The 26,676-nt window shown below is 42.8% G+C and overlaps 1 protein-coding gene across 2 annotated transcripts in view; it reads right to left on the minus strand.

Moving 5' to 3' along the window:
- The window catches only part of ANXA4 (annexin A4), a 124,352-nt gene that overhangs the window by 24,163 nt on the left and 73,513 nt on the right, over nt 1–26,676 (minus strand). For both annotated transcript variants that reach the window (XM_077469456.1, XM_077469457.1), the window contains exons 5-7: nt 15,606–15,719; nt 8,036–8,126; nt 2,773–2,852 (exon numbers count right to left, since the gene is read on the minus strand). In XM_077469456.1, the coding sequence (XP_077325582.1) occupies nt 2,773–2,852; nt 8,036–8,126; nt 15,606–15,719 (285 nt within the window). The remainder of the gene's footprint in view (nt 1–2,772; nt 2,853–8,035; nt 8,127–15,605; nt 15,720–26,676) is intronic.

Below are 26,676 nucleotides of genomic sequence, written 5' to 3' on the forward strand. Positions count from 1 at the left end.
CAGGCGCCACTCAGAGGCTGGAGAGGAGGAGGAGAACACTTTCCAGACAGTGAGTAAACTCAAGGCAGGGGTTGACTTCAGTTTAACAGCACCGACGGCAGGTAGCCTGCATGTGTGACTTGCTCACATTCCACTCACATCTCTGCTCATGTCCCTTGTGTCAGTGAGGAGAACAGCACCATGGAAGCCTCTCCTACACTGCTATCTACAGATTTTTGCCTCCCAGCAGGATGTCAAACCAATTGGTCTGCTGCTCTGTCATTCAGAGCTGCACCGCCTCCTCCTGACCTCCAGACTGTGCAGGAAATACAATGTGCAGCCTGGAGATTTAAATGTCTGCTGAAGCAAGAGTGGTAAGAGCCAGTGGCCTCACTTGTTATAGCTGTACACTCAACCCTGTTTACCATCAATGGTGTACTGTGATGGAACATGTGGGCAGAGGGGTGCACTGAGGGAACACATGTGTAGCGATGACACATATGTACATGAGGGGAAAGCAATGGAACACGTGTACAGTGACAGAACATGTGTGCAGAGGTGTACAATGATAGAACATGTGTGAAGAGGTGTACAGTGATAGAACATGTATGATAAGGTATACAGTGATAGAACATGTATGATAAGGTATACAGTGATAGAACATGTATGATAAGGTGTACAGTGATAGAACATGTATGAAGAGGTGTACAGTGATAGAACATATGTGAAGAGGTGTACAGTGACAGAAGATGTGTGCAGAGGTGTACAGTGACAGCACATGTGTGAAGAGGTGTACAGTGACAGCACATGTATGAAGAGGTGTACAGTGAGTGATAGAACATGTGTGAAGAGGTGTACAGTGATAGAACATGTGTGAAGAGGTGTACAGTGATAGAACATGTGTGAAGAGGTGTACAGTGATAGAACATGTATGAAGAGGTGTACAGTGACAGCACATGTGTGAAGAGGTGTACAGTGACAGCACATGTGTGAAGAGGTGTACAGTGACAGCACATGTGTGAATAGGTGTACAGTGATAGAACATGTATGAAGAGGTGTACAGTGAGTGATAGAACATGTGTGAAGAGGTGTACAGTGATAGAACATGTGTGAAGAGGTGTACAGTGATAGAACATGTATGATAAGGTATACAGTGATAGAACATGTATGAAGAGGTGTACAGTGATAGAACATGTATGAAGAGGTGTACAGTGATAGAACATGTGTGAAGAGGTGTACAGTGATAGAACATGTGTGAAGAGGTGTACAGTGATAGAACATGTGTGAAGAGGTGTACAGTGATAGAACATGTGTGAAGAGGTGTACAGTGATAGAACATGTATGATAAGGTATACAGTGATAGAACATGCATGAAGAGGTGTACAGTGATAGAACATGCATGAAGAGGTGTACAGTGATAGAACATGTATGAAGAGGTGTACAGTGATAGAACATATGTGAAGAGGTGTACAGTGATAGAACATGTATGATAAGGTATACAGTGATAGAACATGTGTGCAGAGGTGTACAGTGACAGCACATGTGTGAATAGGTGTACAGTGATAGAACATGTATGAAGAGGTGTACAGTGATAGAACATGTGTGCAGAGGTGTACAGTGATAGAACATGTGTGAAGAGGTGTACAGTGACAGAACATGTGTGAAGAGGTGTACAGTGACAGAACATGTGTGAAGAGGTGTACAGTGACAGAACATGTGTGAAGAGGTGTACAGTGATAGAACATGTGTGAAGAGGTGTACAGTGATAGAACATGTGTGAAGAGGTGTACAGTGACAGAACATGTGTGAAGAGGTGTACAGTGATAGAACATGTGTGAAGAGGTGTACAGTGATAGAACATGTGTGAAGAGGTGTACAGTGACAGAACATGTGTGAAGAGGTGTACAGTGATAGAACATGTGTGCAGAGGTGTACAGTGATAGAACATGTGTGCAGAGGTGTACAGTGATAGAACATGTGTGAAGAGGTGTACAGTGATAGAACATGTGTGCAGAGGTGTACAGTGACAGAACATGTGTGAAGAGGTGTACAGTGAGTGATAGAACATGTGTGCAGAGGTGTACAGTGATAGAACATGTATGAAGAGGTGTACAGTGATAGAACATGTGTGCAGAGGTGTACAGTGACAGAACATGTGTGAAGAGGTGTACAGTGATAGAACATGTGTGAAGAGGTGTACAGTGATAGAACATGTGTGAAGAGGTGTACAGTGATAGAACATGTGTGAAGAGGTGTACAGTGACAGAACATGTGTGAAGAGGTGTACAGTGATAGAACATGTATGAAGAGGTGTACTGTACTTCATATAATGGGGGGCCCCCTGTGTGTCCTGCGAACAGTGTACTCATAATGGGCGACCCCCTGTCATGTCATGTGGATGGGGGAGATTTAACTCCTTATATTGAGACCCCTGTGTGTCCTAACTCACTGGGAAGCAGCCAGGGCTGGGGCTGAAGGAGGGACCAGGGGCAGGACCAGGGGTGGGGCTGAAGGAGGGACCAGGGGTGGGGCTAAAGGGGGCCCCGTCAGGTGGGCTGTAGGGGGCCCAATGATTTCTATCAGCGGCCCTGGGTGTAGCTTTACGTCAGACTATGAATACAAAGTCTTTATGTTGTAAACTCAGTGAATTTATAAGTAGGATTTTGTTTGCTGAATGCAAAGATGGTTTGGGCTATGCTTCACGACTATAAAAAAAAACAAAAAGGAATAAAGCACTGCTTTGATCGTAGAGCCTATATGATGTAGAACCTTCCTAGCCAAAGGGAAACTTACAGCAGCCATAGATACCAGCACCCTCTGGAACATGAAAGAGGTGTCTGAGCAAATATCGTCCTCTAGAGACTTGCCATATTCTGTAATAAGAGAGTAAAAAAGTATAAGATAACTTACAAAGTATGAAACAATGAATAAAAAATAAAATAAATCAAGGAAAAGCTTTGTCTATTAGTACATACACAACAAATACAGAAAGAGTGGGGCTTAGCGTTTTGACATCTTACCAGTGCTGGATTCCTGGTATACTTAATGTTATCTGACTAACTACACTGTATAGTGCTGCTATATATGTTAATAGGCCAAATAAAATAGGTTTCCAACTATTTCGTATATATATCTCACGCAGTTGTATGTATAGTGCATTCAGTCTTATTGTATTAAATTCCCCTGTACTCAGTAGCTGATATTTATATATATATATATATATATTTTTTTTTTTTTTCTTCATTCAACCAAAAACAAACAAAAAAAAAAAACAATTCCCCCATCCACATATTTGATGTGGATAGATGAATCCTTCCCACTGAGTTATTGTATGCCAACAGCGGGGAGACCTCCCTGGCACCAGAATATACTGCTCAGTGCAACGACAATAGCCAGCAGCATTGATTGAGAAAAACCTGACAGGCTGTGGGAGCAACACATGTCATCAGGCAAGAACAGCAGCAAGCCACTGTTTAAAAAAAAATAAAAAATAAAGCAAAACCCAACAAATAGTTCTCCAAGAAGAACACAGGGCTCCTTGTGATAATGCCACTATGTGCACACACGACCGGAGTTCCACTGAAACAGTCTTGCGTACACATGGTCACACTAAGGTCCGATCATCAAGAATGCGGTGACGTACGATGGGACTAGAAAAAGGTAGTTCAATAGCCAGTAGCCTCCGTCTCGTACTTGCTTCAGAGCATGCATCGTTTTTGGGCCGTCGGAACAGCATACAGACAGGCGGTTTTTCCGATAGGAATTGGTTCAGTCAGAAATATTTAGAACATGTTCTATTTCTAGGTCCGTCAGAATTTGAGTCTGATGGAGGCATACACATGATTGGAATATATGATGAAAAACTTCCATCTGATTTTTTCTGTTGAACATTTCGCTCATGTGTGCGCGGCATTAGAAAGAGCGCCAGATGCTGGAGTTCCCTCAATGTTTTATTTTATTGAAGTTTAATTTTTATTTTTTTTTTATTCAGGGGCCTTTTTGGGCAATGTGTGCTTTAAAATCTTTTTTTTTTTTTTTTTTTTTAATACAACTTATGTTTTTACTTTGCTTGGTATTCCATATTTTTATTGAATTCGATAGGGATTTAAAAAAAATAGCCACAAGAGGGAACTCTAGGCAATTTAGTGACATTAGTATCCCTCATCTAAAGTTTAACTCCAGGCAAACCACTTTAGACACAGAAATTACATACACCAGTGCAGTTTTACCTGGAAAAAACAAACAAAACAAAAAACACTGTATTCATCCATCTATATTCATTCCTGAAATTTACACAGCTTTTCCACACAGCACAATCTGGTCTTGCAGAAGAAGGAGACCTGATCTTTCTCTGCTGCAGAGTAAGCAGCACAATGATCAGCTTATTCCTAGGTCACTCTGATCTTTCTTTCAACATGCTCCTTGCACTGCAGTATAGCCGATTGGCTCACTCTGCTGCTTCTCCCTCCCCATGTCTGAGATCTGCTGCACAGAAAGCGGATAGCAGCTCAAAATTCAGGTACTACACTGCTTGCATTAAAAAAAAAAAATACAAAAAAAAAAAAAAAACACAACACACATATGACTACATATAAGGCTCCGTGCACACTATTTTAAACTAAAAAAAAAAAAAAAAAACGCTGGAAATAGTTTTGTAGTTGCGTTTTAGGAGTATTTACATTTTATTTACGTTTTTGCAGTAAAAGGGGAAAAAAAAAAAAAAAAAAAGCTCAAATAAAATGCTTAGGAGCATTTCTGCTGGAAAAACTCTCCAAGAGACTCTACAAAAACAAGTTTTTTTTTGCTCCTAGATGCCGAAGCTCAAAAAATGCTTAAATAGCCTAAAAGTAGTATGCATGGACACACATAGGATAACACTATTTAGCTTCAAGGAGCAGGAAAAAAAATGCTTCTGTGCATGGAGCCAAAAATACCACAACCACACTTTTCAGCAGAAAAATGGATAGTGTGTATGGGGTTTTAGGTGTGTTTTAGTAGCGTTTGTTTCTGCTGGGAAAACCCTCCCAAAAACTCTGATCTTAAAAGCTGAAGCTTAAATGCTATAAAAAAACAAACAAACAAACAAACAAAAAAAAAACAAAAAAAACAAACAAACATACGAGAACACTATTCACTTCTAGGAGCAGAAAAAAAAAAAAAAAAAAAAAAAAAAAAAAAAAACACACGCTAGTGTGCATTGAGCCATGATTACACAATTTCATTCAATTGTGCTTTTAATATCTGCCCAGAGTTCAGCTTTACCAGCTTTTGAAGGAAGATGCCAGGCAAAGAGGGAATGCATGATTTTCAATGAATCATGTAGACTAATGCCGCGTACACACAATCAGACTATCCGGCGGACTTAGTCTGGGGGACAAACCGCCGTAAAGTCCGCCGGACTGTCCGAACGAGCGGACCTGCCCACACACAGGACTTTTCCGGTGGACTAGGTCCAGCGGACCTAGTCCGCCAGACTATCCGCAGTACTTTTGAAATGAACGGACTTGCCCACACGCACGGAGGAAAGTCCGTTCATTTGGAGCCCGGCTCCAGGTAGCCGGGACTAGCGAAGGAAGTCAATGTCGCCACCTGGTATGGACTTAAAGGGAAGCCCTACGCTGAAAAAAATGGCCTGGGGGTCCCCCCCTAGGTCCATATCAGACCCTTATCCGAGCACGCTACCCGGCTGGTCAGGAAAGGGGGTGGGGACGAGAGAGCACCCCTTCCTCCTGAGCCGTACCAGGCCGCGTGCCCTCAACATGGGGGGGTGCTTTGGGGAAGGGGGGGCGCGCTCCCCACAACCCCAAAGCACCTTGTCCCCATGTTGAGGAGGACAAGGGCCTCTTCCCGACAACCCTGGCCATTGGTTGTCGGGGTCTGCAGGCGGGGGGCTTATCGGAATCCGGGAGCCCCTTTAATAAGGGGGCCCCCCGGATACCGTCCCCCCACTCTGTGTGAATGAGTATGGGGTACAATGTACCCCTACCCATTCACCTGTGAAATTTTTTTTTTATAAAAAACACAACACACAAGGGTTAAAAATAGTTTATAGCACAGCTCCGGGGGTCTTCTTGCCAGACTCCTCTGATATCTTCTGCTCTTTTGCTAGCTCTTTTACTAGTGAAGGAGCCCGGCTTTCTTCTTCGCTGCCGTCCGGGGGTCTTCTTCCGACTTCGGGGGTCTTGTCCCCCTCTCCGGTTCTTCTTGCCGGGCCTCCGCGCCTTCTTCTACAAGCAGTGGCCCTGTCTTCTATTGCCGCTGTCTTCGCCGCCTTCTGTTCTCCTCTTCCTGAGATGTTGAATCCTCTGGGACTGACATCATAATGGGCGGGGACAACACCCGGCGATGATCCTATACAAGTCACCGCACACCGCGTCCCCGTCATGGTGGCCAGAGAGAGCGTTGAGTCAACATCTCAAGAAGAGAAGAACAGAAGGCGGTGAAGACAGCGGTGACAGAAGACCGGGCCAAGAAGAACCGAAGAGGGGGACAAGACCCCCGGATGGCGGCGAAGAAAGCCGGGCTCCTCCGCTAGTAAAAGCAGAAGATAGCGGAGGAGTCCAGCGAGAAAACCCTCCCCAAGACGGAAGAAGACCCCCGGAGCTGTGCAATAAACTATTTTTAACCCTTGTGTGTTGTGTTTTATTACATTGTACCCCATATTTATTCACATAGGGTGGGGGGCCAGTATCCGGGGGCCCCCTTATTAAAGGGGGCTCCCGGATTCCGATAAGCCCCCTGCCCGCAGACCCCGACAACCAACGGCCAGGGTTGTCGGGAAGAGGCCCTTGTTCTCATCAACACTGGGACAAGGTGCTTTTAGGTGGGGGGGCACGCCCCCCCTTCCCCAAAGCACCCCATATGTTGAGGGCACACGGCCTGGTACGGCTCAGGAGGGGGGGGGGCACTCGCTCGTCCTCACCCCCTTTCCTGACCGTCCGGGTAGCGTGCTTGGATAAGGGTCTGATATGGACCTGGGGGGGACGCCATTTTTTTAAGTCCATACCAGGTGACGGGGCCAGCGGCGCTTCCCTCGCTAGTCCCGGCTACCTGGAACCGCACTCAAAACGAACAGACTTTTTTCAATGCGGGGAAAAGTCAGTTCATTTCAAAAGTACGGCGGACTAGCACACACGTGGCCGTATTGTCCGGCGGACTCTAGTCTGCCAGACTTTTCCACTGGATCGTTTGATCGTGTGTACGCGGCATTACATTGTGAGAAGGAGCAGTAAAGCCCAATCACTGTATAACTGTACAGCATTGCAAAACAAAAACGAAAAAAAAAAAGTCCGTTTATCACAGCTGTGTAAATGAATAATTGGCATAAGTACTGTAATTTGTCTTTATATGAGACACTTTATCACCCTGATTTAAGCACCACTAGGGACTAATCAGGCTCTGCTAGGTGCACATGTGCTAACAGTGACAAAGCTAATGACCTTTCAGTGTGCTGCTTCTAATTTATTGTCCAGTAAGCAAGAATGGAGGTGACACCACAGAGAAAGTGATGTCATCCTACAGGCTGTGCCGTCTGGCAGAGATTGTACAATGTTATAAATGTGTATGGACAGAATTACAAAGCCTCCAATTCATATATGTGTAATTCAACAAATGCCTGTGGTTCATCTTTAACACCTATTGATAAGCTTATCTACCTCAAGCAGATCTTTTACACTGTTATCTAAAAACCATTACCAATGAGTAGTGTACATTTCTTATCAGAGAGTATTTATGTAATAAAAAATTTATATGTATACGTGATAATACGTTATGTACATAGGGACAATACTAGGACAAAGTGAAGATGCTAGTGCGAATCTACATGATTACATACTGTATATATCATTGTATATAAACTACTACTAGTGGACAAAGCAAAATATGGGACAGTTAAAAGTAGAGTTCTATCAAATGTAAATCTAGCAGCTTGGAAAAAAAAAAAAAAAAAAATCAACTAAAAGCCAAAAAATAAATCCTAGAGTTTAAGTAACAGGACCGCTGGTAACTGTGCATCATATGTACAGAAAATCCTATGGCAATATAATCCAGAACATACTCAATTTGTAAGTTGCATTGATGTCGCGAATGTCCTTTGTTGAACGAGAAGCCAAGATTTCAATCAGACATCCTTCATCAGTCCCTGCACCCTGCAAATAAAAGACAGCAAAAATGGTCAATTTATCTTCTAGCTTGGAAAAAGATATAAATTCCAGATTGATCTGTCCGAGTAAACTGGTCATGAAAAGAAAGAATAAGAACTGCCATTGTGGACCTCCAACTGAAAATGCTGGTTATCTGGCTGTGATAAATATACAAGTCAGAATTGCCTGAGGTCCTAATCTGTATACTTGCCTGATGACTGAGTCAAAGTATTGAAGCCAAGGGGTCAGCCAATATCATTTTTTTTAGATTGATGCAATCTGGCACACATACTGTACAAAACTATTAGGGATTTCTTTACAGGTTAGCGTAAGGTGAGAATCTTATATGGAATAATTTTATATTTCTGTTATACGAGACCCAAAACCTTGTTTTGGCTTTTTATAGATATAGAAGTGCCCATCTGGTACCACATCCCCATATTAAAACTATACTAAACCCAAATTAGTTTTCCAGGTACCACTCGGGGATAAATATATAAAAATCATAGGATTCTTGATTTTTTATTTCAATTTCACATTTTACAAATAAAGTATTGCGGACAAAGTGTAGCATTGAATACCAACTAGGATTGTCCACAACAGGGTGGGATATAGGTCCGTGGTTAAAATCTAGAGTGTGCACTATAACCACCCCAAACAAACTTCCTCTCTGTGCCAGAGGTAAGATAATCACATAGAGGCGTCTCCCTCCAATATGTTTCACAGACCTGGTTGTGATATAAACACATACAGCACAGCAAAACTCCCTTAACCACTTCAGTTCCGGACCAATAAACACCTTAAGGACCAGAGGTCTTTTTGCAATTTCGCACTGCGCTGCTTTAACTGGTAATTGCGCGGTCATGCAATATTGCACCCAAACGAAATTTGCGTCCTTTTCTTCCCACAAATAGAGCTTTCTTTTGATGGTATTTGATTGCCTCTGCGATTTTTTTTTTTTGCGATATAAATGAAAAAAGAGCGAAAATTTTGAAAAAAAAAGATATTTTCTTCTTTTTGTTATAAGAAAAATCGAATAAACTAAATTTTAGTCATACATTGAGGGCAAAATTTATTCAGCCACATGTCTTTAGTAAAAAAAATGTCAATAAGCGTATATTTTTTGGTTTGCGCAAAAGTTATAGCGTCTACAAACTAGAGTACATTTTCTGGAATTTACACAGCTTTTAATTTATGACTGCCGATCTCATTTCTTGAGGTGCTAAAATGGCAGGGCAGTACAAATCCCCCCCAAATGACCCCATTTTGGAAAGTAGACACCCCAAGGAAATTGCTGATGGGTATGTTGAGCCCATTGAATATTTATTTTTTTTGTCCTAAGGGATTGAATAATGACAAAAAATAAAATAAAAATTTTTTTTTACAAAAAGTTGTCACTAAATGATATATTGCTCACACATGCCATGGTTATATGTGAAATGACACCCCAAAATACATTCTGCTGCTTCTCCCGAGTACGGGGATACCACATGTGTGGGACTTTTTGGGAGTCTAGTCGCGCACGACACCCCGAAAACCAATCACCACCTTCAGGATTTCTAAGGGTGCAAATTTTTGATTTAACTCCTCACTACCTATCACAGTTTCGAAGGCCATAAAATGCCAAAATAGCACAAAACCCCCCCAAATGACCCCATTTTGGAAAGTAGACACCCCAAGCTATTTACTGAGAGGCATGTTGAGTCCATGGAATATTTTATATTTTGCCAAAAGTTGCGGGAATATTACAAACTTTTTTTTTTTTTGCACAAAGTTGTCACTAAATGATATATTGCTCACACATGCTATGGGCAGAAGTCAAATTACACCCCAAAATAAATTCTGCTGCTTCTCCCGAGTACGGGGATACCACATGTGGGGGACTTTTTGGGAGCCTAGTTAACTAGCTACCTAGCGACACTAGCGACACTGATGCAGCGTTCAGAAAAATTATCGCTTAGTGACACTGGCAAAAGGGGGTGAAAGGGTTAACTAGCGGAAATCAGGGGGTTAAAACCATTATTGGGTAGTATATCGGGGTACCTAGCGCTATAAAAACCTGGCGGTGAACCTAAAAAAATAACTAGCTACCTAGCGACTGTAGCGACACTAATGCAGCGATCAGAAAAACGATCGCTTAGTGACACTGGCAAAAGGGGGTGAAAGGGTTAACTAGCGGCAATCAGGGGGTTAAAAACATTATTGGGTAGTATATCGGGGTACCTAGCGATATAAAAACCTGGCGGTGAACCTAAAAAAATAACTAGCTACCTAGCGACACTAGCGACACATGCAGCGATCAGAAAAATGATCGCTTAGTGACACTGGCAAAAGGGGGTGAAAGGGTTAACTCTAGGGGCAATCAGGGGGTTAAATCTTTATTGGGGGGTGATAGGGGGCTACCCTGGACCTAACACTAACTGTCCTGACAGTTTTTACTGTCACAACTGACACTGAATGCATTGATCAGTAAAGAAATGATCAATGCAATCAGTGACACTGTGACTGGGGGGGGAGGGGGGGCGGGGGGGGATCGGGGGGCGATCGGGGGGGGTTTGTGTGCCTGTGTGTACCTACATGTCAGTGTAGTGTTCGTGCAGACTTACTTTTACTCTTCTCCTCGTAGTCCGGTCAAAAAGACCGCCCCGAGGAGAATGACATCACTTCCTCCTTCCTGTGTAAACAATACACAGGGGAGGAAGCTTCTCATTGGCCAGGAGCGATCCAGAGGGGGTGGCCGAAAACGAACGGCCATCCCCTCTTCACGGAGCGCTCCTGGACCGAATCGGACCGCCGTATCCAGCGGGAGGGGGTCCGATGGGACCCCCCACCCGCTGGAAGGCAATCACGTAGATGTACGTGATTCTGCCTGCCTGTGCCATTGTGCTGACGTACAATGGCAATACGGCGGTCCTGAAGTGGTTAAAAAAAATAAAAATAAAAATAAAAAAAAACACTCCCCGGGCAGACCAAAGGGCAAACGCACTGGGTCGCCAATTTGAAATTCCCCACAGAACAAGTATATGCTCTCAATAACTAGAGAGCTATACTCCAGTAGGACTTTAATCCTTGAGTAATTTTAAAGCTGGAAACGTCCAACCTTGTGGGTCCACTCCTATAGCCCTATTTTAGATACTGCTCCTATGGGAATGTAGTACAGCCGCCATATGCATACATCCCTGTTCTGTGCTATTAATTTTATGTGCCTAGGTTTAAATAAAATGTAATGCTGTTAGTACCTCATAAATTCATCCACTAGTCACTGACTTACAGCAGGACTGTTTGATTTTTACAGCTGCCCTGGCGGCTGTCTGAAGGGTGCCCCATATTAACCAGTGGCATAAAAAAAAATCCTCTGGATCAGCCTGCAACTTTGTATGGCTTTGCTTTAAATTTTATATATTAATAAAAATAAAATAAAATGATTTTAGTATGCATTTATCCCTGGATGTTTACCCATAAAGTCAGAATATGTTTTGGCTTTACATAGGGGCAGACCTACCAGTTGTGCAGCTGCACAAGGGCTCTGTGGGACACCAGAACCCATTTATACTAGATATGGGTTGGGTAGGGGCTGGACTTCTATTGCTGTCAAATAGACCTAGGAAATGTGAGGCGCAGAAGCCGATCTTCGTGCTTACTTAACCGTGCTCCTTGTTTGTAATAACCATGTGCTGTTAGGCAGTGAAATACCTCTATTACCTTCTGCCTGACTGGCACCAAGACATGGAAAATTTGTCTCCCATTTGTTTTTAACACCATTTGAAACGATAGCAAAGAAGGTGCTCTCTGTCTGATCCTAGTTGTGTATTATGAACCAAGAAGGGATTCAACAATATGGGTTAAGGTATAGCAAAGCTTGCTTTTCACCTGTATTTATCTACAATATCTTTCTCTACCTTGAGTAAATAAGTATGTATTCGGCCCTAAATATTGCTTCTGCACAGGGGCCATTAGGCAACTGCCTGCCACTGCATTTTCATTTAGTTTTTTGTTTTTAAAGATTCGCCATCCATAAAATCCAGTTTAAAGCAGGATCACCTTAGTCTGACACCGCTTCTTTGGACTACTAGAGGGGGCTTGCAAAGAAAAACAAAAAAAAAAAATTATATATATATATATATATATATATATATATATATATATATATATATATATATATATATATATATATATATATATATATATATATATATTATATAAATTTATTTTTAATAAGCTGCTGTATGATGTGGTATTTGAGTGCGTTGTTTTAAAAAGCAACTTTTAACTATCATCATGTAAAAAAAATAGCAAAGACTGGAGACTGTCTTGCATCATTAAGTTTTTTTTCTTACAAACATACAAAATTATATATTTATGAATACATAATCCAAAAAAGAAAAAAAACAAAAAAAAAACAAACAAACAAACACACACTACAGACTTTCCCAGTAGTCCTTAGCATTTTCTTTTTTGGATCATGATGATAGGATGTGGTAGCAGCTTCTCCATATGGATTATTTATGAATGCATTCAGATCTGCACTAAAATAGATTTGGACTGGACAGGTTTGATTGGTTGCCATTTCACAATTTTCAATAAACCATTAAGCTTTCAAGGCCCCATTCAAACCTTAGCGTTTTGTAGCTTAAAGTCAGAGGCTACAAAACGCTGGGAGGTGGAAAAAAAATAAAATTAAAAAAATCTATTCTCTATAGAGATGGTTCAAATCTCCACTCCATAACGCCTGAAATTCAAACCAGTTCTGGAGCTTCTTTTTAGGCAGATTACAGGCATTTTTCTTCTTTTTACATTGGTGACTTGACCTGTACAAAATCGCAGGAAAAATACATCAGTCGCATCAAAAACCCGTAAAAAAACCACAAAATTATAAAACGTGCGACTTTCTGCCTGAAAACAAAATAATATAATTAAGCAATGAACAATAATAAAGAAATAATCTACTATGTACATATAAAACCAAAAAAGTAAAACCATAATAATATTGTAAAAATGTGTATCATCTTTCTGAATAGTCCACGTTTAAAATAGTCTGCTCAAAAACATCACAGCAAATGAGTTGTCCAAAATGAATAGTGTGACACTTCCGAGTCTTAGGATGTGCTCCCACATTATAGTTTGACACCCATTATAAAATGTGAAACCAGCATGATCAGATAGATATCACCCGTGATATCACACTGACTAAACACGTTGGGAGGAGCTACAGTGATCCAGGAGAGTATAAGACAGACATGGAGGGCAGCTTGCTTTTGATCCATCACTGACTGGCTCTCTCATGTGGGTGTGATCCCTGACTTGCAGCAGAGCAATGTCCTTACATTATCTTTGAATTCCAGTACATGAGTGTATTTTAATGCTTTTATGGCTTAATAAAATGATCACAGTGAGCACTAGAAGCATTTTTACTTTTGGTGTCCAAAGCTGCAGAGAAGTTGTGTTCATGGTTGGTTGGATGCTGGATGTTGTTATATGGAAACTTTGGGAAAATATCACCTGTGCCTTTGGAAGTGCTTAAGAGGAAATACTTTGAAGCTATCCTTTTGATCATGCTTGTTTGACCTTTATAATGGAGGTCAAGCTATAAAGGCGAGAGCACATCCTTAGGAGACTCAGAGGTGTCACACTATTGATTTTGGATTCACAAGCGTTTCACTCATTTGCTGTGCTTTTTTTTTAGCACGGATTAAGCAGGTACTATTCAGAATATTACCCATTTTCACAATATCATTCTTTATCATCCTGTTTTAGGACTGCTTAACCATTTACTGTTTTGTTGCCTCATTGTTTTATAGCACAGCACTTCCCCCCCCCCCCCTTTACTGTATTCTATTAAATCATTATTTACACCACTGCAACGCACGCAGCTAAATGCAGATTTTCTTTGATTCAAACAATTAGCTTTAGCTGGAGAAAAACCTGTTTGCATAATTATCATATGAGGTTCGATCTCGGATCCGCCAATCCCCAACAAAATTATTCACTGGATTTATAACGACTGCCATTTTCTAAAACAAGCCCCATTCTGAAATATTCACCAACATCTGGACTGTAGAATATATGGAACATTCACTGTATCTATAAAGATGCAAATTTCACATAACTGGCTTTGTAAACATCTGAACCAGCCAATTTCAGAAATTTTTAATGATTCCTTACAAAGACCCTAAGCTCACCTTCAACCAAAGATTCCCCGATTTGTTATTTTTCTTTCAGCCTCTGCTGATTATCTTAATGAATTCTGCAAATGTTTTTATAAATATTCCCCATGCCACATCCGTTTATTACACCATTTACCCTGTCTGCAATACCCGCTCTTCCATGTACTCACATTTATTGAGATAAGTGCTATTAAGTGGTTTCTCATCACTATTAAAATCAACAGACAAGACTTTGATTTCCATGAGTTAATTAGAATGAACTGCACATCACTAAGAATGGCTATATATACTTTAATTATGCCTACAGCTTAATACATATTTAATAATTGTGTAATTATTTTCTTTGGGGAAAAAAGTTTACAGAACATGAATTATCTTAATGGTTATCACAGACAAGGTGTAGTTGTTATATTAAACCGACACAAAATAGACCTAATGTAAAATTCTATTTTCATTCACGTGCCTTTTCAATTAAACAAAAAAAAAAAAAATTGGGTCCCTCTTATTAAACTAAATACACTTAAAAAAATATATATATATATATATATATATATATATATATATATATATATATATATATATATATATATATATATATATATATATATATATATATATATATATTTATGTAGTAAAGCTCTTAAACAAAATGTGAGTCAGCTACTGCAAACATTGAGGGGAAAAGGTTATCCCCAATGTACTTCTAGGTAGTGGCACTTCCTGCAGGATTTAGGTTTCCATGTTATCACACAATAAATTTTGCCCATGTTCACAGTGAAAATGGGCAGCAAAAGTGAGGTATAGCATGGATCAAGGCTGGTTAGTGACTTGTCTCATCTAGTTTACTAAATTCTTAGTCATGCTATCCCTTAGGTTAACTTTATGGGGACCAGACTGTGGCCAGGAGGGGAAGAAAGTGCCCCATCATCAGCGTCAGAGGGAGGAATTGTGCCCCATCAGCGTCAGGAATGACGATGATGGCCCACTATGGGGCACTGTCAGTGGGAGGAATAGTGGCCCATCATCAGCGTCAGCGAAATAGTGGCCCATCATCAGAGTCAGTGGGAGGAATAGTGGCCTATCACTGGTGTCAGTGAGAGGACTAGTGCCCCATTGTTGCCGACAATGGCATGAACTATGCCCCAATGTTGGTGACAGTGTGGGGAATAATGCCCCAAGGGACGGATACAAGCAAAGGGCGACACTTTGGAGACCACTGCCTAAGGTCACTAAGTGGATATTGACACAATGAAATTACCATACAGTACCGTGTCTACTTCACATAATATGCTGTATATGTGACTGGGGACAGTATTGTTACCTTCATGGCTTTCTTCAGTTCCTGAACATCATAGAGAATTGATGAGGTAATCAGGCCAACGATGACCGTTTCAAAGTGTCCTGTCAGCTCAGATTTCAGGTCATCTTCCAAATCCTAAAAAGCAAACAGTACAAATTAAAATAAAGCAACACGTTAACAGGTTTTATGGAAAAGTGATGCATTCTAAAAAAGGACAATTGCTCCCTTCTACTGGTTTCACCCAAACCTTTGAGTGCAATTAATGATCTAATGGGTGGTTTTAAATGTCACTAATGAGCCCATTGAAGGATAATTCAGTTATTCACAGGGAATTCTGTCAAAATCTGACTATTTTTACATATTGCTTATATATTTGCTTTTGAACATGGTTATTATGTGAACAAAGCTTAGAATTACCCTTTAAATTGCCACTAAAGAGAAAAATACTTAAAAAACTGACCAGTGAATACAATAAGGTTAATATTTACTATAGTAAATCCTCACTTTAAAATTTCACTTGCCTTTGCGGCTCTCTACATTGCCAAATTACATGCCAAGTTGCTCATCGAACGTGGCCAATCATGGTTGTCGATTTACTAGAGAGTTTAAAATCTGGTGTAGCTGTGCATGGTAGCCAATCGGCTTCTAAAGTCAGCTTATTCAAGCTTTGACACAAAGCCTTGAAGCTGATTGGTTTCTATGCAGAGCTGCACCAGATTTTGCACACCACACCAGTTTTAGTAAAATCAACCCCACGGTTGGGGCAAACTAGAATGCTGCTTGAAAAGTTGCTGCACACGATATTACTAAAGCCTTAGCAGATCAGGCAACTTCTATGGAGTCCCCAAAACGGCTCAGTTACACAAACTGAAATTTAACTCCAGGATAAGCAAATATTGTATAAATACAAGAGGCATTTATTCATTTTTTTAAATCCATTTGAAACGTGGTGTGCTTTGCGTATTCCTTCCAGGCATGTGCCGTAATCCAACATTAGATTTTGCCTCTTTGTAGGAGCGGCTTGTAATAAAACCCAATCACTGCTGCTCTCCTCTCCTTGTGTAGGGGGACAGGAATCGTCTCCACCCCCTCCTGTCATTTTCTGCACATGGCCTGTAGTGGGTGGCCCTGCTGGGTTACTCCTACAACTCTGCACAGAGGAGGAGGAGATCACTGCTACATTTACAGTGTAATATCTGAGTTTACAAAGACATTTGCTACACACCTATTGGATTTATATCCTTTGTGGCTATTGAGGAATATATTTAAAAGGAACGCATTTGTGCCCAGAGTTCGTATTTATGGTAAAATGTTTGTACGGTCTGGAAACCTCTTTACAAAAATTATGAAAGTAAACAGTATTCTACATCACTAAATGAACTTCCTTTGAGTTAGAAATTAGATAGACAGAAAAGTTCCTTAAAGTGTATATCCAGCCAAAACTTTTTTTTTTTTTTTAGTTTGGTGTAGAGTGGGTAAGGATAACAAGTCTCAGTTTTTTTGCCATAAGGTGCTTCATTAGAAAGATTTATCCACACTTACTGGCCAGTCGACAACGGGTTCACCAGACACAAAGTGAGGGGAAATCTTCCCATAACAATATTGGCCAAATATAGTCAGGTCAATGTTATAACATGAACACCCCGCCCCTTTGTTTGCATTCCTCAGTTGGGACCAGAAGCTGTCATTCAGAGCAAACAGTCTCTACTGGATCAGGTTTGCATTTATTTTTTCTTTTAGCGGTATTGCTTGTTGTGATTCATAGTGAATTTACATAGCAGGACTTTTTTTTATATTGTATATTTATCATTTTACAAGAAATTACAAAGTAATATAAGCAAAACAGTAATAAAAATTAGAAGAAGCTATAACAAGCAATCTGATGGTACAAGCACCAATATATGTTCCTTTTAACGTTGCAAAAGGGTCGGGTACCAAAATAAGTGATATGCTCCTGTATGCACACATAAGGATCTGGTATGGAATTTGGGGGCTCCACAACAACCAGGTCCTGAGCAGGAAGCTGTGATCCATATAGCTTGTAGGGTCACTCGAAGCTGGAGAATTTCCCCACAGGTAATTCATTGAGCTGGAGCAGGCATCTATGCACTATTCAGAGGCATAAACGTGGCAGAGATTAGATGCCGCTGACCAACCTGGTGCTTTGATAATGTGTGGCCTCAGCCAGCACAGCTCTGAATACCAGGGTCTTCTGGGCCATGCCAGGGCCACTAGGATTACCGGCTTCCCTTCTTCCCCGATTCTGTGAAGCAGCCATGGTAGAAGCTCATGCATAAATCAGTGAAAATTTATTCCACGAGGGTCACGAACGCATCTACTCCGAGTGCAAGTGAATCCCTTGTTCTCGTCACAAAGTTGTCCAACTTCTTGTTCAACCTGGATGCCAATAGATCTATGTCCAGCATCCCCCATCTTTGGCATATGGCCAAAAAGACATCGGGATGTAGAGACCATTCTCCTAGTAACAACTGTTGATGGCTCCCAAAATCTGCCTGCCAGTTATCTACTCCTGGAATGAACTGCAGAAAGGAAAGGAACAGGTTTCTCTGCCCAAGCCAGAATATGGTCCACCTCCGCTTTGGGCGCATGGCTTCTGGTGCCCCCTTGGTGATTGATCTAGGCCACTGCTGTGGCATTATCGGCTTGCATCATGACAGGAGAATTCTGCAACCTGGACATCCATGCTATTAGAGCCAGACGTACTGCTGAATTTCTAGGATATTGATGGCAAGGTCTTCTCAGACTCTGACCACTTCCCTTGAGCAGTGGTCTCCTCTAGAACTGCTCCCCAGCCCCATAGGCTGGCATCCATTGTTACTACTTTCCAGGAAACTGGAATGAAGGAAGGCTTTCCCCTTCTATAAATTCCTGGTCATCAACCACCAGTTGAGACTCTGGCATACCTTTGGAGCCAGATTCATTGGATAATCCAAGACTTGTATCAGTTTGTTCCAAGCAGAAAGAATACTGCGTTGCAACAGTCTTAAATGAAACTGGGCATAGGGAACCGCTTCGAAAAAAAGCTACTATCTTCCCTAGTAATCTCATACAACAGGCAATTGGAAGGGCCCTTCTTTGCCTTGACTGCCTGGACCTGCTCCCTTAGAGCGTTGACCTTTGCCTGAGGCAAGAACACCCTTTCCTGGGCTGTGTCTATAACCAGGTCCAAATACTGCAGCCTTCTTAATGGCTGTAAGGATGATTTCTCTAGATTGAGAATCCAACCAAGGTGTCTCAGATAACTGACTGTTGTAGACACCCCCTGATTTAACCCTGCTATCGAACGATCTACCAGTAGCAGGTCATCTAGGTATGCCATTATTGCTATACCCTGGAGCCTTAGTCTTGCTAGTACTGAGGCTTACACTTTTGTAAACAGTCGGGGAGCGGTGGCTAACCCGAACGGCAAGGCCACAAACTGAAAGTGGCCCTGCTCTACTGCAAACCGCAGAAACCTCTGGCGAGTGGGAAATATTGGCACATGTAGATACGCATCCTTGATATTTATGAATGCTAGAACCTCTCCTCCCCGTAGGGTGGAAACAACTGACCAAATCTACTCCATTCGAAAGGAGCAAATGTTTAAGAGATTCAGATTCCCGAGATCTAGAATGGGTCTGACATCCCCATTTGGTTTTGATACTATAGAGAGATTTGAATAAATCCACATGTCCCGCTCTGCTGAGACGAACTCTATTACTCCCTGATACAGTAATCTATCCAGTGCCAGTAATAAGGACTTTTTCTTTACTGGGTCCCCGGGAATGTTTGATCTCAGAAAAACGCGAGAGAGGACCCACTTGTCTTGGATTTCCTCTTGCCAAGTTTCTGAAAACCACCGCAGTCTTCCCCCCACTCCATCGAGCGGGTGCACCCCTTTACAAGGATGTCTTGGGATTCTGTTTTGTGGACTTCTGACTCCAGGGCTTTTTGTAGCCCTGTGTCTGGTTATGAGGCTTACCCGTTGCCCCTGACATTGGAGGCTGTCGAGACTGCCTGGAGGCCATTGCCCCAGACATCTGAGGAGAAGGTTTAAAAGAAGGCTGTGTATTTTTTCTTAACTGGCAGAAGAGTACTTTTACCCCCCCCCCCAAAATCTTTTGGATATACTTATTTAAATCTTTCCCAAACAACCTTTCTCCATGAAATGGAAGCCCAGTCAAGAGTTTCTTGCATGGTAACTTGGCTGACCAGTTCTTTAGCCACAGAATCCTGGGCATATGCATCAACATGAGCACAAGACGAGACGCCTGATGGATAGAATCCTTGATAGCGTCCAGCAGGGGTGTTGCTAGGGGGTGACTATTGGGGTTAAGCCCCAAATCTGGGGCTCATAGCCCAGAGTCTCTTGCTGCAGGGTCCTTACCTAACCAGCGGGCTGCTGCGGCAGGCGGGCTGGCTGCATGAGAGAGGGGGGAGGAGGATAGAAAAAAGCGGGCAGACAAGCAGAGATGACATCTCGATCCACATCAGTGCTCTTCACAGCCAGGCCTCTTCAATTTTGGATCGAGGAGCGGTGAGCAGCAGAGAGATGACATCATATTTCACTGCCCGCCAAACATCAGCGCTCTTCCGCCCTCACAGCACGATGGAGTGGAGGTCACCTGCTACTTTCTGTGATGGTGGAGCTCCACTTTGCAGCTAGACCCCCTTGCTTCAATGTCGGAGGTGCGGCGGGGAACAGTGAGATGACATCATCTCTCACTGCCCACCACGCATCACTGCTCTCACTAAATGGACCAGCGCTGTCAGCCTGCCACCAATGCAGTGTCAATGCCCATTTGGTGGCACTGGCTGGCATGGCAAGTGACAATCCACATCAGTTGGAAAGTGACAACCCACATCTGGTGGCCAGTGACAATCCACATCTGGTGGCAGGCGACTTGGCAAGTGACAATCCACATCTAGTGGCAGGTGATGGTGGCAAGTAACTCTGCATCTGGTGAAAGGCGACGGTGGCAAGTGACATGCTGCATCTGGTGGGCTCCCACTGATTCTGCAGTATGTTGAACCACTTCATTATATATTAGAATGCAACAATAGAAATAATGCACTTCAATCACCCTGACACCATATGAATCATAATTGAAGCGCCAACACCAGCCATCGCTTGTGACAAATTTCTTACCACTGGTCTCCTCCCCAACGGGCATGCAAAAAGGTTGGCAACTGCTGCTATGGGCTCTAGCCCCAGATCTTTTGCAGACCCAGCAATGCCCCTGGTGTCCACTGCAAAGTATAGGGCCCTAGGTAGCTCAGCTAAACATTGGGCCTCTACAATTTGAGCAGGAACTTTTTTTTAAATAACCTGCTTGAATTCACTCCAAACGGATTGACAGATGCCTATTGCTGCCACTGCAGGTTGTACTAGCACACCAGCTACAGCAAACGAGGCCTTAAGTAGACATTCCATCTTCTTATCACCTGGATCACTAAACTGCTGTTCACAGAGGAGATAGCCACGTCTACCATTGGCAAATCCCATCTCTTTAAGAACTTTTTCTCCATAGGGTAAACAATTGAAGTTCTTTTAGGAGGGGAAAACTGCTTATTTGGGTGATCCCAATCAGCATAAATCAGTAGCCCTGGTAACGGGTGCACAGGGAAAGCATGAGAACCCTGTGGGGGTTTTAGCGAACCCGAGGAGGAGAAGGAAACATCCTCCACCTCTGCAGAAGGCAACATATATCCAGAAAGAACTAAGTTCGTAAGGGATTGGATTAGCAATTTCTGCGATTGCGAAGTTGAGAAAGGTTCTTAAGACGCTGAATCCTCAGAAGGAGTCACCTGAACCTCCTTCTCTCAAAAGGTACCCCAATATCATCTGTCCATTGTCGCTCTATTTTCCCTTCCAAACCAGCCAGAGGCAAAGCCAAATCATCCTTAGTGACGTATACAGGGGCTGGGACGTTGGAGGCAGCCACCATGCCTGAGAGACAAGATGTCTCGGATTCGCCAGATGCTTCAGGTCCTTCAGGGGAGGATGGAAGTGCGGGCATGTGACTAGGTGCCTCAGACTGACCGCAGCAACTTTGCATTAACCCCTGATCAGCGTTGGTGCGTCTACAGGGGGCGCAGGAGCGCCGCCCCCTCTCTCCTGCACCACCCTATCACCAATAAACAGATTCCTGCATTGCATGAATCTATCTGCTGTCGCCCCCTATTCAGATGTCTGGCCCCTTGTCGGGAGCCGGGCATCTGAATTACAGCACCGTGGGTTCTAATAGGCTTCCAAATTGGTAAACTGCGGGAGCAATGCTGTGCGTTCACCGTTTACACAGTGTTGTGTTAGAGAAGCAAATAAAAAGCTTCCCTAACCCTGACCTGCCTCTCAGCCAATCAGGTTGCCGGGTCTGTGTTACCTGTCCCAATTGGCTGAAATCCCAGGCACTGATTGGATGCCTACCAGGCATCCAATCATTGCAGAAGACGAGGAGAGGAGCGGGCGGAAGAAGACATCGGGGTCGGGATGAAATGGAGGACACCGGACACCACTCACCACCTGGCGCCGTCACCCGCTGCCCACCTGAGACAAGGCAAGTGCTGGACAGATGACGGCGGGGGACCCAGTGGCTGAGTTTGATGGGCACAGTAGCTGAGTTTGATGGGCACAGTGAGGCTCAATTGATGGGGGTTTTTTTCTGAATTTTTCAGTTGGTTTGTGCCCACCCAAAAAATTGAGCACCAGCCGCCACTTCCCCTGATGAATTACCCCTCCTGCGGGAAGACATAGTGCATCTACTGCTTTAGTCTAGCAATTACATATCACGCTGCTATAAATGCTCAGTCTCAAAGCTGAGTAAAACATGCCCCTTGGAAATGCCAGTATCTACACACCCATACAGCTTACATGGCACTTGTGTGCTCCGTGTCCCTCCATCAGCCAGACACTTCCAGGGTGCAAACCTTTTAAAGTCAGTGAGCCTTGCTCCTGTGCCGTGTCTCACGCCAATGGCATCTAAGCAAGGCTCCCATATTCCGGAAACCCTGTCCCCCCTTTTTTTTTATTCCCTTTCCCACGCTCTGTGTGGGGGGGGGGGAACCGGACCTCCTGAAACGATGGATGGTCCCCAAAACCCCTCTGATGGCTGACAGCGCTGGAGATAGCAGTGATGCTGTAGGAGCCTTTGCTGACACTGAGCACAACAGGGGAAGCCTGGAATGTTGGAAGCCAGGTATGTTGCTTTAACACCCTCTAGTGGCAAGCACAGGTAAGGCATTGCACACTCATGTTAAAAAAAAAATTATAATTATACATACATACATACCTTTTAAACTTTCTGACTTGCCTGATCCCGCCGCAGGACTGCTGGAAATGATCAGACAGATCCAGCCTTCACCCATCATTGCGGCCCACGTCATGCCAGACCTTCAAGGACCAGGTCCCCTTTTACAAATCCACTCCCTTGGACTTGTACAGCACCCTGCCAGAGAACTCTTTGGTTGTATAAACATGACCAAGGTTCTGGGTCCCAGGGTCCAGCTCTCAAAGAGAAGACCCGGGTACCATCCATTTTGGATTTCAAGCACTTTAGATGGATCTGTTTGCACAGCTCCTTGATCCCGTCAGAGATTGCTTAGCGGAGCTCTCTTAACATTTCATCAAGCGTGACCAACACCTTAGACACTGGCAAAAAAAAAAAAAAAAAAACAGGTACGCCTGGCATGGGAAGTGTTATATAGGGAGGAGGACTGTTTCCTTTTTGGTTATACCAGTGTCCATTCACCGAAAAGGTGGCCTATAAACCACATAGTTATTACTATGGGGCTCTGTGTCCCGTGTTGTACGATAAAGAAAAATGTCTTCATGTGAAGGTTACACCTAAAAAGCATTTCCCACACAGTCTTTCCAGACTTTACAGCCTGACTGCTGACCCAACTTTTCACAGGTGTAGAAAGTTAGGTTATCTTCCTGCTTGTAATTGGACAGTGAAGCAGCAGAAAACACCTGCTCACACCGTTCTCTCCTCCTGTCAACACACCCAATTGGCTCCCAGTGCTGCTCCTTTACATTCCAGCCTGGGTGCTGCTGTACATGGGACAACAAGACACTGATACTAAAGCAAATTCAGATACACCAGCAGCATTAACAAACACAAAAGTAAAAATCTATAAAAGTGCACTGCAAACCTTGCGGTGTATAGAGTTTAGTTGAAGGGTATTGTCATTAAAAGGTTTCACTATAGGGTTCTAAGAATTTTACAAACCTCAGTATGTGTGGGAAGTAGACTCAGTCACATGGACAGAAAAGGGGAAATGCTACTTATTGATCAGAGGTTATACAAGAGATGGTGTAGCAATAGTTACAGTTGTGGAACTGTTTTTTTTTAACTGAGCGGTTTCCACTATTCTTTCATCAGCAAAAAAAATAAAAAATAAAGAAGTTCAAACCATTACATTACACTTGTCATGCAATTTTAAGAACCCACAAAGTCGACTCAACATTGAACAAGAAATAGGGCCACTTCCACTGCTGACCTTCTGGAAATACCAGTCACTTGGCTGTTAAGCTGACCCTCAATACTTCCTTTGACACTGACCCCAGATAAAAGTGTGCAGGACATGAAAGATCAGAAAAAAGTCAGATATTCTTATATACATAGTTGTTTATTAATACAATTACTTAAGCAAGGGGGACAAAAACAGCAGTGGAAAGCAATTGCAATCTCCATGTTTCTCATTACAGTGTTCCTTTGAAGAGTAGGTAATGCTGATTATTTTTCCTGGCAGTTTTTACTAGACCACAGAATGGTAAACCAGTCCTCTGATCTCACAAGCAGACTAAGCAAAAAGGATTTTTTCCAGCACTCTTGTGATGCCAAATTCAGATACACAGGAGCAAACTTGCTCCTAGATTTGAGAAACTCACTTTTTCCTATTTCTGTATCAATTTTCACTTAGAACTGACTGAAACAAACCTTACAGTTAAAGCTGAACTCCGGGGGAACATATAAAACATTCCTTGCCGTGGATCTGCAATGCAAGGGGTTAAACATGCTTTTACATCTAGGGAAATGGGATAGTACTTTTACTACCTGATCCTCCACTCAAGGGAATTTTTTTACTTTTGCTGTAGTTGGGCTTTAAAATTCAGTTGTCAAATTTTTTTTTTTTATAGGATTTCTATAATGGTCATAAATACCAACAGCTAAAAGTAGAGGTAGGCACATTTCAGGCCTATAGTTGTTGTTAGGGAAATACAAGTCCCATCATGCCTCTGATTAAAAATTGAACTTCAGGGAATTCAGCCATTTGCCAAAAAGTGCAGGCATACTATGGGGGTTGTCCACTTTACACTGAAAGCGCACTTGGAAGAGCAGTCACTCTAAATCTAATGCTGCGTACACATGACCGGACTTTCCGGCCGACTAGGTCTGACTGTCTTCCCGACTGACTTTCTGAACGAACGGACTTGGCCACACACGAACGGACTAAGCCCCTGTACACACGGTCGGAGATTTCGACAACCAAATTCGTCGGATCTTATCCGTCGGATCTTGTCCGAAACTGTTGCATACACACGGTCGGACAAAGTAGTTGTCGAAAAATCAGATCTTTCAGAACGTGATGACGTAATTTTGTTACGATGGGACTACATTCAGGCTAGTAGCCAATAGCTTTGATGTAGGAATTTGATCTGAGCATGCGTGGCACTTTGTCCGATCAAAATTCTCTACACATGATCTGAGTATGTCCTATTGGACCAGTTTGTCGGAAAATATTTCCAACAAGTTGGAAAATTGGGTCCGACGGATTCTCCGACCGTGTGTACAAGGGCCAAGTGTGTTCGAAAGTCCGTTTGTTTTGAACTTGACGCAAGACGGGACTAAAAAAGGAAGTTCAATAGCCAGTAGCCAAAAGGGGAGAGGGAGAGGGGGAGGGAGAGGGAGAGGGAGAGGGGGAGGGGGAGGGAGAGGGAGAGGGAGAGGGAGAGGGAGAGGGAGAGGGAGAGGGAGAGGGAGAGGGAGAGGGAGAGGGAGAGGGAGAGGGAGAGGGAGAGGGAGAGGGAGAGGGAGAGGGAGAGGGAGAGGGAGAGGGAGAGGGAGAGGGAGAGGGAGAGGGAGAGGGAGAGGGAGAGGGAGAGGGAGAGGGAGAGGTTTTTTTATTAAAATTGGCATGAAACTATCCCCTATTTTGTGGACGCTATAACTTTTGCGCAAAATCAATCAATAAAAGCTTATTGCAATTATGTAGAAGAATACGTATCCGCCTAAACTGAGGAAAACATTTTTTAATTATATTTTGGGGAGATTTATTATAGCAAAAAGTAAAAAAAAATATATATAATATAAAATATAGATTTTTTTTTCAAATTTGTTTTTCAAATACCACCAAAAGGACGCTCTATTTGTGTGAAAAAAAAAACCAGGATGCCAAGTTTGTTTGCAAGCCACGTCGCACGACTGCGCAATTGTCAGCTAAAGCGATGCAGTGCCGAATCGCAAAAAGGGGCCTGGTCTTTTAGCTGCAAAATGATCCAGGGCTTAAGTGGTTAAGCAGCTTAGCTTATTTCTTCCTTGCCCTTGCATGGTCTATGATCTCCAAGTGCCTCCTTTTTGTGCTCCTGTGTATGACTTGGCCTGGCTGGCTTCCTTTCGATTTCCATTCCCGATTTTTGCTCCCAACTATGCAGACTTCTGGTTTACTGACCCCAGCTCATCTGATTACCAGCTGTGACATCCAAACCCGGGCTTGTGCTTTTTTTTACTACATCTTTTTACCGTTATGCCCCATACACACGGTCGGACATTCCGACCACAAAATCCGTCTGATTTTTTTCAGACAGATTTTGGCCGAAACTTATGTTGCAGACACACGGTCGCACAAAGTTGTCAGAAAATCTGTAGTTTTGAACGAAGGTGATGTCAAACACACATGTCGGGACTATAAATGGACCAGTAGACAATAGATTTCATCTTAGTTTATTCTGAGCATGTGTGGCACTTTGTCGGAATTCTCACGATCAGAATTTATGCGATCGGATTTTGTTGTCAGAAAATTTTAGATCCTGCTCTCAAACTTTGTGTGTCGGAAAATCCGATAGAAAAAAAGTCAGATGGAGCCCAAGCAT

Source organism: Lithobates pipiens, unplaced genomic scaffold (genome assembly GCF_037356315.1).
Source record: "Lithobates pipiens isolate NorthernLeopardFrog02 unplaced genomic scaffold, aLitPip1_a1.2 Scaffold_8, whole genome shotgun sequence".
NCBI lineage: Eukaryota > Metazoa > Chordata > Amphibia > Anura > Ranidae > Lithobates > Lithobates pipiens.